Raw genomic sequence first — 18,909 nt, forward strand, 5'->3', positions numbered from 1 at the left:
CCTGTATACCCCCTTGGTGAATATCAGAAATTGATGATGATGTGTAAGGAAAATTCATATTTCTATACAGGTGCATTGAACAAGTGTTAAATAATGATTAGAAGGTTAGTTGGATAATTCATGTAATGTAAAATCAGTTCATGAGAGTACATATCAGGAAATTTATGATGATAATGGAGGAAATGATTTGCAAAATTGGGTACTGTAATAATTCAAAAGGATGTAGAGAGATTGCAGGATAAGTATAAAGGTAATGGAGAAGATGGTCAAAGACAAACTTCATGAATGGATGGATAACAATATAATACTCTATGAAGGATAGAATGACTTTGTAAGTGGTAGGTCACACCTTAACAATTTACTCATTAATTAATAAAGAGGATGAATACACAATACTACTCGATAGGATACCACATGGAATTCTTTTACACAAGTGAGAGCGAACAGGGATGAATATGAAGCTTGTGATACTGATATGAGGGTGGCTGATGGACAGATAATACCAAATAGTATATGGAGGAGCAGTATCCAGGAGAAAGCAGGTGACCAGCAATGTACCATAGGACTATGCTTGGTTATTTTAATTTGTACATTAATGATATAGGAAATTATTTGAAGAGAAGCTGGGTTGTTTGCTCAGTTTCTCTTCATAAGATAATGAGTATAAGTTTAATGGGAAAAGTGTAAAGTTAGATAATTTGAGATGAAAAGATTACAAGATGTGTACTAATTAATGGAATGAAACTATATTCCAGGAAATTGATGAAGCTAGGGATTTGAGGTTGTTTGGTAGATAGTGAGTTGAAGTTCAAAGGGCATATTGCAAAAGTGGCCAAGGTAGCTCATAGGATTACTTGGTCATTGAAACACACACACTTATACAAGCAAACAGAGATATGGAAGTTATCATTCATTTTTAAACAGTCACATCTTGAATATTACTGTGCAAGATTTGGGAATGAGTGTCCTAGTGAGTATTCAGAAGTGAGTGAGTAAGATGATAAATGGTCTGGAATGCTCTCTCTGTAGATAGATTGAGGGTTTGTGGGTTGCAGATGGAAAAGAGTGGGTATGATAGAAATAGTGAAGTTACTAAAGGGATTTTATAAAACTGACGGAGAGGAAACTTTTCAGCATTTGACTAGAGGAGATAGAACAAGGGGTCATCTCTTGAAATTGAGTAATAGCATAGTTAGTTCAATACTATATATTTACCTGGAGTGTGGTGAATGAATAGAATGGGCTACCAGAGTCTGTTTTGAGTGCTTTTCAGTAAATGTGTTCAAGAAACAGTATGACAGGTATTGTGTGGATAGTCTGGGCCTCCATAATGGGTGGGAGACCTAGACTATTCACATTATTGAGAATCTGTTGAGATTACCATACAGTAATAATGAACAAAACATTACGATACTTCATAAGATTAAATTGTAATAATTTTAAACACACACACAGATGTCCAATTTCATCTGTGTGCTGGAAATTACCATTGTTGCAAAGGGAAAGCAGATTAAAGTTAAGTAGAAATCGTATCAAACTTATATGGGAGGCCCATGTGGAATATATACTTTCTTACATGGTAAAAACATAACATTTTAAACTTGCATTAGGTATAAAACAAAACACTGCAAAGACTTCCTTTATTTATCTAAAGCTCACAAACTTCACAAATCCATCTCTAAGTTGCTTGATTATGAGAATTGTGAATTTATGTCCTACTTGTTCAAAAAAAATTCTCTTGCAAAAATTACAGGTAATAGAGTTTTACTTCTACTTTCAAAATTTTATTATACCCTGGAAGTACCAAATGGAATGTGCGAATTAAGTTAATTAAAATGAAAATTATACTGAATATTTTAAAATACCTCCATAATATCTTTAATAACTGGGGTCCAACGAGACATTTGATAGGTTTGTTCAGTTATGCGTTCCTTTCTTGGTGTCTGATGCACTTTCCTTCGGCTTCCCTGTCATTCAAAGAAAAAAGTTATTCAATTCAGCAAATGAAACACAGTTTCCAAGAATGTGTCATTTACAAGTAGAATTTATACTTAAAATATAAAAAAAATACCCATGTGAAACAAAAAAAAACTTACATCTGTAATAATGTTCACTCCTAAATATGCCATATTGGTAATAATACATTTCTCTGTAGCAGGAATCTGGGCATGTTGGATCAGTTTAGCCAAATTTTCTTCAGATATTCCTAAATAGACATTAAAGAATACAACAAAATAAAATAACTATCTGAATGCACATATGAAAGTATAAACATATCAAAATCTGCATTATTATTATTTCACAAATAATAAAACAGAACCAAAAAGCTTTTTATTATATCCTAGGAATAGAAAAATTTATAGAATGAAAACTTCAGTTTTTAAAACATGGCTCAGATGATGATGATGAATAAGGATGTTAAAATGAGCACAATTGTTTTGAACCTTTCAAATCTTTCATATATCATTTTTACTCATCTCAATCTGCCTTTTAGCTCTTTATCCAGTCTTATTCCCAGAAAACCACGTCTTAATTTTTTATAATGGCTTTTTTTTTCTACATCTTACTTTCATTTAAAGTGAATAAATCTCTTCTTTAGTATCATATTAAACTCTTCAAAACATATCCACAAAGCTTTTTCCTCTCATAACTAACTGTCTCTGACTAAAATGTGAATGAGTGTTTTCAAATGATACCACTGAGCCTTACTACAGAAAAAAAATGATTTTTTGCACTTACTAGTTACAAAAAAAAATAAGGATTATCCTACCTATCCTTTTAGATTTTTGTTAATCTTCATAAGAATTTATGTCGACCACCATTGCTGAGGTTGCAAACATGAATGACAACACCTGAAGTGAGACAATATTTAAATATTATTTAATTCTCAAAGATGCAATATTCAGGTTAAGAAATAAAGTTCAGTATTTAACATTTCGCAGTTGAGGAAAAAGAAAGGTATTAATGAAAGCTTAGAAAAAATAGCTTTCGATTTTCAAGCTAACCTAACCTATACTCTTGCATTATAACGTAATGTAATTTAAGCAACTCAAGGCAGAATGTCAGCATCTAAAATGCTAGTGCCATAATTGGCGTTAACACAAGATCAGTAGCTGGAACTTATTTTAATATCACAAACATGGAAATATCCAATATTTGGAAATGGATTTTATTTATACCTTCATTAATATTATCATGCACACTTTAAAGGTATGATAAAATGAACAAATGCTACATAAATTAACAAAATATTTGACTACCAAATTACCACCTATACTAAGTAAGTATTATCATTTGCCTTAGTTACTAGAGTTAGTTACCATAGATTTAAGTAGTTTTATCAATTTATTTAGCTCTTGCAGTTTTGTTAGCTGATAATATGGTATAATCAGAAAAGTATTTTCTAATCAGCTGATTATCGCCTCTCCCACCACCAGCATAATGAGAGTACCAGTTATCCAAAGAGAATAGGATTTGAAAATGAAGTGGATAGTCACATGGCCTGACAAAGGATTGTAGTTACATAATTACATAGGTTGAGCTACCAATGGATAAAATGGATGTTTTATTAATAAGTGCCACGAATAAGGAAGGAGGGAAATAATATGGTGAACATAACTAAGGCAATGATGCTAGTATATTATGCTTGTCTTGCTTTTCCAACTCAGTAGACCTGTTTTGTTGGGTAAAGTTTTTGAGGGATAGTCCAGCATCAATGTCTGACTACATTCTAATAGTAAGGAAACTAAGTTAAAAAATAAAAGAATGGTAAAATGAATGAATAGGAAAATTAAATATGCAGTCTGGAGAGTGAGAGAGAGTAAGATCTCTCTCAAGAATCTTACTCTCTTAGAGGGTTGACACCGGGGAGTTCTTTCGTTTGGTTGAACAGCAGGAAGGAGTGATGACAAGAGGCCATCCCTGGAAGTTACAAAAGGAAGCTGTGAGCAAGAGAGTGAGGAGTGCTTTCTTTGCATGGAGGGTGGATGAACCATGGAATGCATTGCCTGATAGAGTCGTGAGAACAAAAATGGTCAATGAGTTTAAGGAGTGGTATGAGAGACTGTGTTTCCTGGCGGGGGGGGACCTCCCGCGATGAGTCTTGATAGACTTGTTTCCTTGGAAGGACCTCCCGCGATGAGTCTTTTGACTCCTTGGAGGCCTAAATAATAATAATAAAAGAGACATATGGTGGGGGGGGGGCAATGACACATTGCATGAGATAAAGAAAATGTAAGCTAGGAAGGCAAAATGCATAAGGAAGGAAAGAAAACATAATGAGCAATAACTAAGCCAAGCAAGCCAGAAAAGTCTGGTTAAAAGAAAGGATGGCTGACTGATGACACAGAATTATTTAATAGCCATATCATGCAGGTATTTCATACTGGTAAGAGAGTAGCTTTTTGTTCAAAGTTTAAATTATGAACTGGAAGTGAATGAACAAGAGGTCATGTGTATTAAGGGAATATCATGCAGAATTAAATGTCTTGTTTAGTGAAAGACTTGAGGTATATTTGGAAAGCTCACAAATAACTAAAAGAATAATAAGATAGTGCTATTATAAAAAAAAAAAGAAAAGAAAGTTAATGGATATCAAAAGCAATGATTTCAAATAACAGTTTGTGCTTCTGAAGCAGGTAGCAGATAATGTTTTTAGAAATTGGCTTAGGTTAGGATCCAAAACTGAGTTGACAGTTTCATGATTCTCTATATATGAGTCAGCATTTTTAAAAAAATTGCTTTAAACAGGCCAACTTGATAAGCTGACCTGTTTAAAGGTGTTTAACTTGAGGTAAATGGTATCTAAGCTGAATATTAAGGAGAAATCCCAAACAAAAAGATAACAAGAGGTTGAAAAGCGGGAAGGAGTGATGACAAGGGGCCATGATGAGCCTTGGGGCTCATTTCTAGAACACACTTATAAAATGATCAAAACATTAAGTTGATTGGGGTTAATGAAGGTTAGTGCAAGTTATGAGAAGTCAAACAATGCTGATATCATAGTCCTGAAGGAGGAACTTCAAAAGATCAGCAGCATTATTATTATTTATTATTATTACCCCAAGACCCAAGAGTCAAAAACTCATCTAGGAGGTCCATTTATCATACACACAGCTCATCATACCACACCTTAAACACACTCAAATTCTCTGCAGACACCACACTCTCAGGCAAGGCATTCCAATCATTCACAACTCTGCATGCAAAAAACTGGCTTCTCACTCCCTTGCTCACACTCTCCTTATACAGCTTCCAGGGATGACCCCTGGTTCTTTGCTGATCTCCCACTGTTTTCTGTAGAACTTCTCTAACAGACTCTTGATTTTGAGAATATTTGGGGTGATGAGGCTCATTTTTATCTGAATGGGTAGGTCAACACTCATAACTGCAGAATTTGGGCATCTGAACATTCAGCAAGAAGCGATCCAGAAAGTACCACTGCATTCTCCAAAAGTATGGTGTGGCTTCACAGCCGATTTCATAATAGGACCGTACTTTTTTTGAGCGTATTACCCCTACAGGTCCTGTAACATGCTCTATTACTGGAGAGATTTATCGACAAATGCTGGAAAATTTTGTCATTCCTTGTTTTGCTGCAATACAGCAAACATTCTTTGCTGTATTGCAGCAAAGAATGTTTGGACTCCATAATTTTTATGCAGGATGGGGCACAGCCACACATTGAACTTTCAGTACAGCACCTTTTATGCCAGCATTTCAGTAATGAGAGGGTTATCAGTCAGTTCTTTCTGGCGGCATGGCTGCCTCGATCCCCGGACATCACTCCATGTGACTTTTGGCTGTGGGGGTATTTGAAATCCATTGTATATGTTGGTGGCATTCCCTACTTGCATGTCTTGAAAGAGAACATAAAATGGGCTGTTATGAACATCCAATCCGACTCCTTACGCTCAGCTGTAGAGCATGTCGCACACCGGATGCAATTTGTTGTACACAAGAAAGGTCAGTACATTTAAAATCATGTATGTGGTCCAGGGGACCCTAATTCTGATGAATAAAACATTATTTCCTGTGAGTTAAATCACTACATTAATTTCTGTCTCTCTCGCAAGTTGTTTTTTTAGTTTAATTGTTATTATTCTTATTCTCTGTAATGCACCACATATCCAGCTGGAATGAGTGAAGCAGCTGTCGCTTACACCATCGAAATGTTATTATTCCATTATTATAATTACGGCTATTATAGCCTGTTTTTGTTTAGGAGTGTCCCTTATTTAAATACATTGGCTATCAATACTCAGGAGGGGTATATATACTTAGGGCATTATATATACCCCTCCTGAATATTGATAGCCAATGTATTTAAATAAGGGACACTCCTAAACAAAAACAGGCTATAATAGCCGTAATTATAATAATAGTGTTTAAGAAGAGTAATATGGGAATTATTCCATTTTATCTGCTTTTAATGTAATTATCCACTTGTTTTCAGCTCCACCAGCACCAAAATTTCCCCATATCGGCGACTTTTGGTACTAAATCTTTTTTTCGCGCAAATCATCTCCCCATGCCTTCAAAAGTCTCAATATAAAATTTGGTCTCATTCCATTTATTGGTTTTAGCTACAGATGCCTTCAAAGAGGGAAAGTTATTTTATGGCCACCCTGTATATTAAAGGAGATTGTAAAGATATAGGATTTAAAAGGGGATGATAGACAAGTAGTTAAAATTTAGGAAATCTATACTGCAAAAATCGCAGGAGGAAAAAAAAATTCAGTTACTGCCATAAGGATACAAGCAAATATAAGGAGATTACTATTCCACTCTATAAGCTATGAACAGGCCACTACTGTACACAAATCTAATTAGTTTCAAGACAATGAGAAAACTCTGGGAGAAGGAGAGAGAGAGACCAGATAAGAAAAACTGAGGTAATATCAGAACACTGAAATATGAGAACAGATTATAAGAGACTCAAGACTATGAGAACAGACTAATAAAACACATCTGCATAGCCTGATAGGTGGTATGATAATAACAAAACTGGCAAAAAATTTTTACCAGAAGGAAATTATTCAGAGAATGCATGGAGAAAAAGGACAAGAGGCAATTTAATGAACAAAATGCAGACTAGGAAGATGAAATGCTTACACAAAAAAAGAGAAATCAAATATATCACTAATAAGGGTGATGAAGCTTCAAGTTGGTTATAATATATAGTGATGGTTTATGAGGATATCCTCTGAGACTTGAAACTCCACGGAGGTTTAATGGAAATAATTAATACCATTTTAAAATCATTTTATAATTGACAGTCAATTATCATTTTAGGATTTAAAAAAAAATTGAACAATTACATGTTGAATAGCAATTTTTATAAAATAATGCAATATTTTTAAATATTAAATATGAACAAAACAATATGTGACTATGCTGAAGAAACATGTCTAAGCTGATGTGTAATCCACAGGTACATTAGAGCTATGCTATGTAGAGTGCTAAGAGTACTTTTAATGTGCCAATATCGAAGCTCTCAAAATGAAGTCAAATAAAGAATTAAAACAATTCAAATGAGAAATCCAGATACACTCAGAGGGATAGAGACTCCACAGGGACTAAACAAGAAAAACTTTAATACACAACACAAACCATATGCTTTTTTTTTAGTAAAGATAATCAACATATAGAAAGAGCAGCAATTTTTTTTTTAAAATTGCTTACTTAATACAATAATTAACCTCATGAACCTGTAAGATTTAGAGCAGAAGAAAGATATGCATGTGTCGAATCAATCACATCAATCATGAAGATTATGTAAAACTGAAAGAAGCTCTTAGGAGGGGTTGGGGGGACTTTTCCATACAGGCAGGCAGGGGCAGCTCGTGCATAGGCACAGTGGAACTGCAGCACCCCCCCATTTTTCTCAATATATAAATATATTTATTAATTTATTTATATTTGCTCATAATATTTAATTTTATCATCAACAATCCTATATAATTCTCTTATTTTGTATAAAAAATAACAAAAATCCATCTTGTAGCACTTAGGAGAGCGAAGGACGCTAGTAGCACTGTAGCACAGTGTCATATTGCTACGCATGCAAGCATATGCACATCACAATGAGATGCGAGCTATTAGCATAATGTGGCACTGTCCATCGCGCAGTTCCACGACCGTTGTTTATATGCAGCTTGCGCCAGTAGTAGAGTGTTCATAGTGCTTATCATGTTTACTCTGTCTCTTTAAATATTTGGACATTACAATTAAAGAAATGGATTTTATTTTAAGTAATTTTAAATTATACCAAACTGTATAATTTTATCAATAATAAACAATATTTTTTCATGTTTAATTTTTTTAAAATTTTTACCATAATTTTGATATTTTATCTAAACACGTATACACTGTACTTAGAGTGTGTATGTATATTTCAAAAGTTGCAAGCACCCCCCATGATTTCAAGCCACGAGCCACCACTACAGGCAGGTGATCTGAACAAAAAGTGGCTATAACAGAAATCAGACCTAAGCTTTATGTATAAGGAGATAACTCCCTTTAACCTACCCTTAAGGCTTCAAATTAAATATTTACAATTAGGAAGTGACTGAAAAACATACCTCAAATTCTTGGAGCTGCATGGAAATTTCCAGTAATCCAAAATCAAAAAGTGGCTGTTTTTCAAAGCAGAAATCTGATGCAATGATAAAGTTTGGAGTGCAAGATAAAAGCAAAAGGTATAAACATATGCAGTAGACATTATTAACGTCTATCGCATGTAGTAAATAATAGAATTTATTAATTCCTCTATAATAATAACACCAGACTTCCATGGAGTCAAAAAACTCATCATGGGGAGGATATATATCAATGTGTCAGCATTCACTACACTATCAGGCAATGCATTCCATTCATCAACCACTAGCCATGCAAAGAAGCTGCACCTTATACCCTTGTTCACACCCACCTTACACAGTTTTCAGGGCTGGCCCATTCTTCTATCTCCTTTTCCATTATATGAAAAATTTCTTCCAAATTAACCCTGTAACAACCCCCTTACTAATTTCTCAATCATATCCACTCTCCTCCTCCTGTTCACAAGGCTTTACAAATTGCATTTCCTCAATCTGTCTTTGTATCTCGCATCCCAAAGACTAGTGACCACCTTAGTTAGGCCTCTTTTTCTAATACATCCTCATTACCATAAAAATCAGGAAACCAAATCATAACAATAATCCAAATCAAAATAATAATCCTTGAGGCCTAATTAAGTCCTTATACAATGGAACCATAACCTCTTTATTTCTGCATGTTAAGTTCACCTGAACCATTGCTATAATCTGATGTGATAACCTCAAATTGTATAATGTGCTCCAAGAACTTCAGATCTTTGTCCACCACCAATGCCAGATCTCTTGTCTCCTCAACTTCCCTTACAAATTTCTCCACCAACTGTATACTTCACATCCCATCATTGCCTACCAAATTTCAGAGCCTTGCACTTTGCAACACTGAACTGAAAGTTTCACTCACTTCCCACCTACTCAAGTTTTCCTATATGCAAGGCCACAACATTTGTTTGATTCCTGATTGTTCTCCCCAATTCTGCATCATTTACAAACAGTTGTATATCTCATGTTAAAACTGCCCAAATATCATTAATATACAAGTTAAACAACAACAACCAGCCCCAAATGATAATGAGATAATGAAATAGCAAGAGTTGTGTAAGGAAAAGGGGGTTCAGTGTGTGAATCTCTCGAGTGAGTTTGGAGGAAAGTTGGAAAGGTTTAAAGTTGATAAGATTGTATCTGAATGGGTTTGGTGTTGAGCATTTCAAAAGGCTATCGTTTGCTGAGAAGGCACAGATTCAAGAAGTAAATGTAGCTAAAGGTCAAAGGGTAACTGTGAAGCAGGATAGCATAGCCAAACAGGTTGTGACAGGAGTAAAATAGATAAGAGTTTGAAGATGTGGTTGTGGCAGGACAAGGCAATGGAATGCATTAAGGTGAGGATGAGACAGATATGAATGGTAATCAGAATCAGGAGGTGATCAGACCAAAGAGTGAAGTGTGGTATAGTAGAGAATGTTTACTTATCGTGTAAACATTCTTATCATTGGTGTTAATAGAATGGCTTCAAGTGTGAAAATTGATAGTACATGTGCAGATTTTGAATCTATGTAGTGTAAAATTGAAATTAACAAGCTAGTATATCTGACAGGATGCCAAGGAATATACAGCACAATGATTGTGAAATGTTTATGAAAATTGTTTGGGCATGTAAAAAGAAGGTGAGGCTGTTGGAAGACTTTAATTACAGGAATATAGAATGTGTATAGATAGTGTATATTAACAAGGAGAGTGAATTTGTTAAATTTCTGAGGGATAAATATCTTAAGCAGCACGTGAAAGAGGCAATAGCATGAAATAATAATTTCACAAGATATAGTTGTTAATAAGGTATTAACACCGCCCCTGGTTGGTGAGAGTGTTCACGAGGTACTTGTTTGGGAAGTGGAGAAATAAGGAAAGGGTACTACCCAAAAAGAATATACATGGAATTATAATGTGGGTAATTATGGGAAGCTTGTAGTCAACTAGCATCAAAATGTTGGGTAGATGACCTGTGCAGAGAAGATGTTGACAGTGCAAGGGAATTAATAAGGCAGTATCTGACACAAACATTGTATAACTGCATTCCAAGGGTTAACTGAGTAAATAGAGTAGAACTGAAATGGATGAAGAGTGAAATCAAGCAAGCTGTGTGGGGGAAAGAAATGGAGGAGGCACAAGAGGTGGTAAGCAGATCCATGAATAGTATAAAGTGCATGCTAGGAAGGTGACAAGTATAATAAATTTAGTTTAATCCTTTATCCAAGTGTGAGCAAACAAAGTTTGCACCTGAAAATATCTTCAGGACTGAGGAAAGGTAGTGCAACACCAGGCAACTCAGAGCAAAGGTGGACCAAGCTATCATCACTCCTATCTCAGTATCTCCCATAATGCAAAACACATCTCCTTGCAGATATGTATAATATTATGCATTAAGGGAAGGGCCACTACCCAGACCGGTTTCAACCTTTATTGAGGTCTCGTCAGTGGGAGACAGGTCCAGAAGTGGAGATACCAAGCAGAAGCAATGGCGAGGTCATCTTTACCAATATCTTTGCCAAAAAGTGTGCCACCTTTTTATTAAACTACTCCAGATTTAGAGAAAGATGTTGAAAGTTTATTTTTCACTTGGTTAGACTATAATAAATTTAGTTTAATCCTTTATCCAAGTGTGAGCATTATGGGAGATACTAAGATAGGAGTGATGATAGCTTGGTCCACCTTTGCTTGAGTTGCCTGGTGTTGCACTACCTTTCCTCAGTCCTGAAGATATTTTCAGGCGCAAACTTTGTTTGCTCACACTTGGATAAAGGATTAAACTAAATTTATTATAGTCTAACCAAGTGAAAAATAAACTTTCAGGTGACAAGTATATTAAAGGAAAAAAAGGTGCAGTATGAGAAAAGATTGACTGGTCAGGTCAAGGTTAATTCAAGGAATTCCTCTACTATATGGCAAGCAAGAACAAGAATAACTATAGCAGATTGACACTCATGAATAGTTGTGGCAGCAGAGTGACTGTTGCAAAGGGTATATATAGTATAATTATTGAATGAGCACTTTATCAGTGTATATGATACTGGTGTAAATAATGCCATACAGTATGTAGAAGGAAGGCAAGTATTAGGAAAACTGGAAGTGAATGAATCAGATGTATCATGTGTTGACTGGGTTAGAAGGGTGTGGGAACAGATGACACATCACCACATTTTTAAGGAATGTACACAACAGTTAGCTATGCCTTTGACCCAGTTATTTAATGAAAGTCTTGGAGTGGGTAAGATTCATAAGAAGTGGAAAGAGGCAAAATAGGACCACGCCACAAATATTGGTTCTAGGACAGAAGTTTCCAATTATTAACCAGTCTGTACAACTGCATTTGTAGTCAAGGTGATGGAGAGATTGTTTAGGAGCAGAATACAGGATTGGGTTGATGGACATAGTATTCTTTATTATGATCACCATGGATTTGTCAAAAGGCATGTCCTGTTTTAACAATTTACTTCATTTTATGATAAAGTAATGTGTGTTTAGATAAGGGTGAATCACATACGGTGATATACTTGAACTCTGCAAAAGTGTTTGATAGATTACCACATGATAAGTTGATGCACAAACTGCCAAAGATAGGAAATAGATAGTATATTAGTTAGATGGACTAGTGATTGGCTCTTTCACACGATGTTATATCATTTACAAACAAGTTAAATAGCAGGGGCCAAGAACAGAATCCTGGGGAATGCACTGGTTGCGTTCCTTTTTTAGACACTGCTCCATCCTACCAAATGATATAACATGTGAATTGCAGAGGCCAAGAACAGAATGTTCCTTTTTTTAGACACTGCTCCATTATACCAGCTTGCTGTGTATGCTGATGGAGCAGTCTAAAAAAGGAATGTAACCAGTACATTCCCCAGGGTTCTGTTCTTGGCTCCTGCTATTTAACTTTTTTGCAAATGATATAACATCATGTGAATTGCAGGGGCCAAGAACAGAACCCTCGGGTTCTGTTCTTGGCCCCTTGTCTGATGATGATGCAAAGATGGGGGAAAATATAAGCAGCACTGCAGCTATTAATTCCCTTCAGCATGATTTGAATAGACTTTTGATGATGGTTTCATATGCAATGAAATTCATCTCTCACCTAAAGAATCACAAACATCCCTGCCCATAGTGGGACAGGACCCCACAATCTATTGTTAGGAAAGCAGGTATGCTAACCACCCGGCCAATCTGGCTGGCATCCTCCATGGAGAGTGTAATAATAATATTCTTTCAGTCTGTGTTCATATGGATAATTCTATAAGTGCAAGGTGTTGCATTTTGGAGTGCAGAAATATGAGGCTGCATACTATACTGATGGCACTTTAATGCAGGAAGTGGATGAGATTTGGGAGTGATGGTTGACAGTAGACTGAAGTTTAGAAGGCATATCGCAAAGACTGCACATTGTAGTGCTGCTATGATAAGAGATACTCTAACATATAGAGATAAGGAGGTGGTTGTGCTACTGTATAAAGCACTGGTCAGATCAAACTTGGACTGTTGTACTTAGATTTAGTCACCTGATTTTCATTTTGATATGGAAACACTACAGAAGATCCAGAGAAGAGTGACTAAGACAATATCAGGACTCTAGAATGCTTGTTATGGAGGGAGTAGTTGAAGAATTGTTGATTGCAGAGTTTGAAAGAAAAGAAGTGACTTAATAGACATTTAAGTTAGTGAGGGAATTTTATCAGATTAATCCAGATGGGATTATAAAAAGAGTAGAAGGTGAGAGGGGAAGAACCAGAGACCATCCCTGGAAGTTATGCACCAGTGTGATGAAGAAAAGTTTGAGGAGTTGATTTTTTACATGGAGAATTAAGTGAATGGCTTGCATTACCTGAATATGTGTTAATGTAGGAAGTGCTCAGGATTTTTAAGATTCAGTATGATAAATATGTTGTCAGTTGAATGAACCTCCCACAATGAGTGTCAACTCCATGGATGGTATAATAATAATATTCCCATAATAAATTTAGTTTAATCCTTTATCCAAGTGTAAGCAAACAAAGTTTGCACCTGAAATATCTTCAGGACTGAGGCAGCCTGTGGTAAAGGTGGACCAAGCTCTCATCACTACTTGTCTTAGTATCTCCCACAATGCAAAGCACATCTCCTTGCAGACATGTATAATGCTATGTATTAAGGGAAGGGCCACTACCCGGACCGGTTTCGACCTTTATTGAGGTCTGTCTCGTCAGTGGGAGCCAGACCCAGAGGTGGTGATACTAAGGTGGAAGCAATGAAGAAGTCATATTTACCTATACGAGTTGCCAAAGATGTCTTTACCTTATTATTAAATTACTCTGGATTTAGAGAAAGATGTTGGAAGTTTTTTCCCCACTTGGTTAGACTATAATAAATTTAGTTTAATCCTTTATCCAAGTGTAAGCAAACAAAGCCAAGTAGAAAAAAAAGAAAAAACTTCCAACATCTTTCTCTAAATCCAGAGTAATTTAATAATAAGGTGAGACAGCTTTGGCAACTCGTATAGGTAAATATAACTTCTCCATTGCTTCCACCTTATTATCACCACCTCTGGGTCTGGCTCCCACTGACGAGACCTCAATAAAGGTCAAAACAGGTGTGGGTAGTGGCCCTTCCCTTAATGCATAGCATTATACATCTGCAAGGAGATGTGCTTTGCATTATGGGAGATACTAAGACAAGTAGTGATGAGAGCTTGGTCTACCTTTACCACAAGTTGCCTCAGTCCTGAAGATACTTCGGGTGCAAACTTTGTTTGCTTACACTTGGATAAAGGATTAAACTAAATTTATTATAGTCTAACCAAGTGGAAAAAAACTTCCAATAATATTCCCACAGTCTGTGTTCATATGGATAATTCTATAAGGTAGATATTTAAGAATCAAAGACCTTGTTTATGTATTTTTGGGAATCCATATAATCGGGGGGGGTCTAGAGTTATAAGGTTTTAGTTTGTTAGTGACTTCCACAGGCCAAGAAGTGACTTTCTTAAGGAGTCTGTGGAGAGTTCTAATCTGAGAGCTGGTAGGATTATATTCAATAGGGAGGTAATTAGTACGGTCTAGTACTAAAGCATTAAGCTTACCTTTGTAGTCCTTTTGATTTAGCACCACAGTGGTGTTTCCCTTATCCGCTTTGGTGATTACTATTTTTTTGTTATTCTTCATTTCTTGTAGAGCTGCATATTCGTCTTTGGATAAGTTGGTTTTAGGAGGTTTGGCTTTAGTGAGAACACCGACTACATCCAGTCTGACGTTGTTGGCGATATGGTTAGGAAGGCTGCGAATTCCAGGTTCTATTTGGATCATGATTTCCTCGGCAGGTATATTTTTAGGAGCTAGGGCGAAATTGTGACCACGTGCAAGTGCTTCAGGCTTTAAAACTACCGACGAGAGGTTGACTATAGTGTTGAGTGGTGGCTGTGGTAAGGAAGTAGAATTCTTTATCAGGTTTTCATATTTTTTCAAGTGCCGACTTCGTATTTTTTCAAATTCTTTTCTTGCCGGTGCGCATGAGACGTCATAAAGTATCATCCAAAGATCATGGCCGAGTGTATTAGAAAGCTTTTCCTCTAGCGCCCGTAAGGTTTTGTTTTCATCGGCAAGGAGAACACGCGTCACAGTAATTTGTTCTCTTAACAGGGCGAAGCTAGTGCGATTATAAATGCGCAGAGCTTTCTGTGACATAAAACGGTGCTTCAATTTGACACAATTAGGGATTATTATCCCGGCAGCGTTTTAGAAATGTCAGACGATTTAGTTCTGGATATCTTCAACCTCATTTTGCTGTATTGACGGGCCTTTCGTGCGATGGAATCTCCGTGGATGATCATAATTCTAGTAGCAAGGCTTATACGTTGGTCATACATAACTGGTAATTAGTTTACAGAATTAACAACGCATATAAAGTATATTAATTAAAGGTAACTTTAATGAATAACTTCTATATTTTGGCAATGTCATGTTGCCATCTTCGGGAACAAAGATATAGTATGTGCACGCAGGCACTAACAAAAGCAAATGAGGAAGAAAGCAAGAAACTAATATTGTTCCTAAAGTCCTAATGGTGCCCTCTGGTGGGTTAATTTGGTTGTCTTGGCAGTTGGGCTGAAGTTCTCATAATGTAAGTCTCCCAAATTTGGGATAGTTTCATGCACCTAAATTTGTTGAGGTTAGGAACGTTTTTTAGAGCTGCTGATGATTCCTTAAATAATCTCTCGTATTTAAACTTGCTGCGGTGTATTATTTTTGTTTTCTTCCAACGAATTCTACATCCAGTTTCACCAGCCCAGAGTGGCTGTACTGGTGAAACTGGATGTAGTCTTTGTGTTCTGAAATCCTGAGTGCTAAATCAAAAGGACTACAAAGGTAAGCTTAATGCTTTAGTACTAGACCGTACTACTTATCTCCCTAATGAATATAATCCTACCAGCTCTCAGATTAGAACTCTTTACAGACTCCTTAAGAAAGTCACTTCTTGGCCTGTGGAAGTCACTAACAAACTAAAACCTTATAACTCTAGACCTCCCCCCCCCCGATTATATGGACTCCCAAAAATACAGAAACAAAATGTGCCATTATGTCCCATAGTGGATGGCATTGATTCCCCCACATATAAATTAGCCAAACATTTAGCCAAAACGCTCACACACTATACTGGCAACACACCATCACACATAAAAAACTCAGCCCACTTTAAAGCCAGTATAGAAAACCTCTCGCTCCAACACACTGACATAATGGTCAGTTTTGACATCTCCTCCCTATTCACTAATGTCCCACTCAAAGAAACCCTAGAGCTCATCCAAGCCAAGTTTCCTCCCGATATCTCAGCCCTATTTCAGTTCACAATGACCTCAGGCTACTTCGTTTGGCAAGGAAAGTTCTACAAACAGATAGAGGGGACAGTCATGGGTTCACCACTTTCCCCACCCTTGGCCAATTTCTTTATGGAGACCTTTGAAGAGAAATCCTTAAACTCCGCCCCACAAAAACCCACTATTTGGCTTCGTTACGTGGATGATGTGTTCGCTATTTGGCCACATGGCTCAGACTCACTCCACTCCTTCCTAACACACTTAAACAACCAACACCTCAGAGTCCAGTTCACCTTAGAAAAAGAGGAAAACAACACCCTCCACTTCCTAGACACTTTAATCACTTGCCAGCTTGATGGATCTTTGGTTTTCTCTGTTTACAGAAAACCCACCCATACTGGCAGATACATTCACCAGCAATCCCCCCCCCTCACAACAATATGGGGTTATAAAAAACACTATATAACAGGGCAAAATTAATCTGTTCAGATGACAAGGCCCTAACTAGAAGTAAACCACATCCTTAACACTTTCTTAGCCAATGGCTATAACCCCAAAAAAATCCAAAAAATACTAAAACCAGTAAACCACAACCCCCCCCCCCTCCACAATAAAGATTACAAATCTATCACCATCCCCTACATCCAGGGCACCTCTGAGAAAATAACCAATATCCTCAAAAAATATGACCTTGCGTCTTGTTACAGACCATATAAAAAGTTGGCATCCCTTATCTGCTCTACCAAAGACCAACCACTTCCCCTAGACCTACCTGGTGTATACCAGGTCCCTTGCAGCTGCAAATTGTCCTACTTTGGCCAAACAGGCAGAACAACAAATATCAGGATTTCAGAACACAAAGACTACATCCAGTTTCACCAGTACAGCCACTCTGGGCTGACAGACCACGCCTTAGATACCCACCATAGAATTCGTTGGAAGAAAACAAAAATAATACACCGCAGCAAGTTTAAATACGAGAGATTATTCAAGGAATCATCAGCAGCTCTAAAAACGTTCCTAACCTCAACGAATTTGGGTGCATGAAACTACCCCAAATTTGGGAGACTTACATTATGAGAACTTCAGCCCAACTGCCAAGACAACCAAATTAGCCCACCAGAGGGCACCATTAGGACTTTAGGAACAATATTAGTTTCTTGCTTTCTTCCTCATTTGCTTTTGTTAGTGCCTGCATGCACATACCATATCTTTATGTTCCTGAAGATAGCAATGTGACGTTGCCAAAATATAGAAGTTATTCATTAAAGTTACCTTTAATTTATATACTTTATATGCATTGTTAATTCCGTAAACTAATTACCAGTTCTGCAGTAATTCTGTATCAGAAATTTTTCTAATCACCCTTTTTAACCTCACATTATTGGCAAATAATTGTATACGGCTAACCACACCAACCCTAATATTATTAATATTCAACAATAAACGGTTCAAGTACATTGTCTGACACTCTCTTATTCATGATACAAGTACCTATTTTGAATATCCACCATAACAATCTCCAGTGTGGAAGTCTGTCAAATATTTGTCAAAATCCAGAAGTGTTATGGTATATCCATTCCCCTTATCCAATTCTGCAGTCACTGTTAAAAAACATGAGCAAACTACTACAATAGACCTATCTTTAAGAATGCCATGATGTCTTCTACAAAGGATTAAGGATCTTCTGGATGCAGATCCAAATTAATCTCTCCAATACCTTAATGATCACCCAAGAGAATCGGTCTATAATTAGTTGCTTCTGTCCCAACTCCATCCCTGCAAAGATTCTGATTCTCCTTTGTGTGCAAGGCTAACTGCTTTTTACAGTTTGATTTCACCTTATTCTACATGTGGTCACTTTCCTAGCCTGTTTGATTTTATATTGCTCCAAGGTATAGTGGATTTATCTTGTCCCCACCCTGCTATTCTACCCATATGGAATTATATTTGTGTTGAGACTGAGATTTAATAACCAAGTCAAAAGTGCTGCTAATGCCCTTGTACATTCCTTCAGCACTCTTGCTGATATCCCATCCAATCACACTGCTGTGTTTGAGTAATGTGCTTATAACAGCTGAAATAAATACCTGCAACTCATTAACTTCTATCTTTTCATCTAGATCCAACCTCAGTTACTAGATAACTAATGGGTCTACCTGGGATGTATACCTTACTAAAGCCATCACTTAAGTTGGCTCTTCTTTGGCATCTGATGCTTCCTATCTTGCACATTCACATTCATTACCCCGATGATCATTGTCCCTTTTACTTGTCACATAGCAATAAGATTCTGATTTACCTTTGTTTGCAAGGCTAATTACTTTTCATAGGATGCACAATTCCAATCAGAAAAAAAGGAACATAAATGACACATTAAATATAATAACTATGGTAAGCTGGCCTGTCTGATCATGCCCTGAAAACTTTACATAGAATTGACTGGAAAAGCACCTGTTGTTTATATCACACCAAAACATG

General features: G+C 36.5%; 1 protein-coding gene across 1 annotated transcript in view; it reads right to left on the reverse strand.

The window, feature by feature from the left end:
* LOC150098397 (protein ROP-like) overlaps positions 1 to 18,909 on the reverse strand; it is a 312,656-nt gene that overhangs the window by 33,274 nt on the left and 260,473 nt on the right. Inside the window, exons 11-12 of the mRNA XM_090405016.1 lie at positions 2,097 to 2,206; positions 1,866 to 1,967 (exon numbers count right to left, since the gene is read on the reverse strand). Of these exons, the coding sequence (XP_090261142.1) occupies positions 1,866 to 1,967; positions 2,097 to 2,206 (212 nt within the window). The remainder of the gene's footprint in view (positions 1 to 1,865; positions 1,968 to 2,096; positions 2,207 to 18,909) is intronic.

Source organism: Typopeltis vanoorti, chromosome 15 (genome assembly GCF_054136105.1).
Source record: "Typopeltis vanoorti isolate ZY-2024b chromosome 15, IOZ_Tvanoo_1.0, whole genome shotgun sequence".
Classification (NCBI taxonomy): domain Eukaryota; kingdom Metazoa; phylum Arthropoda; class Arachnida; order Uropygi; family Thelyphonidae; genus Typopeltis; species Typopeltis vanoorti.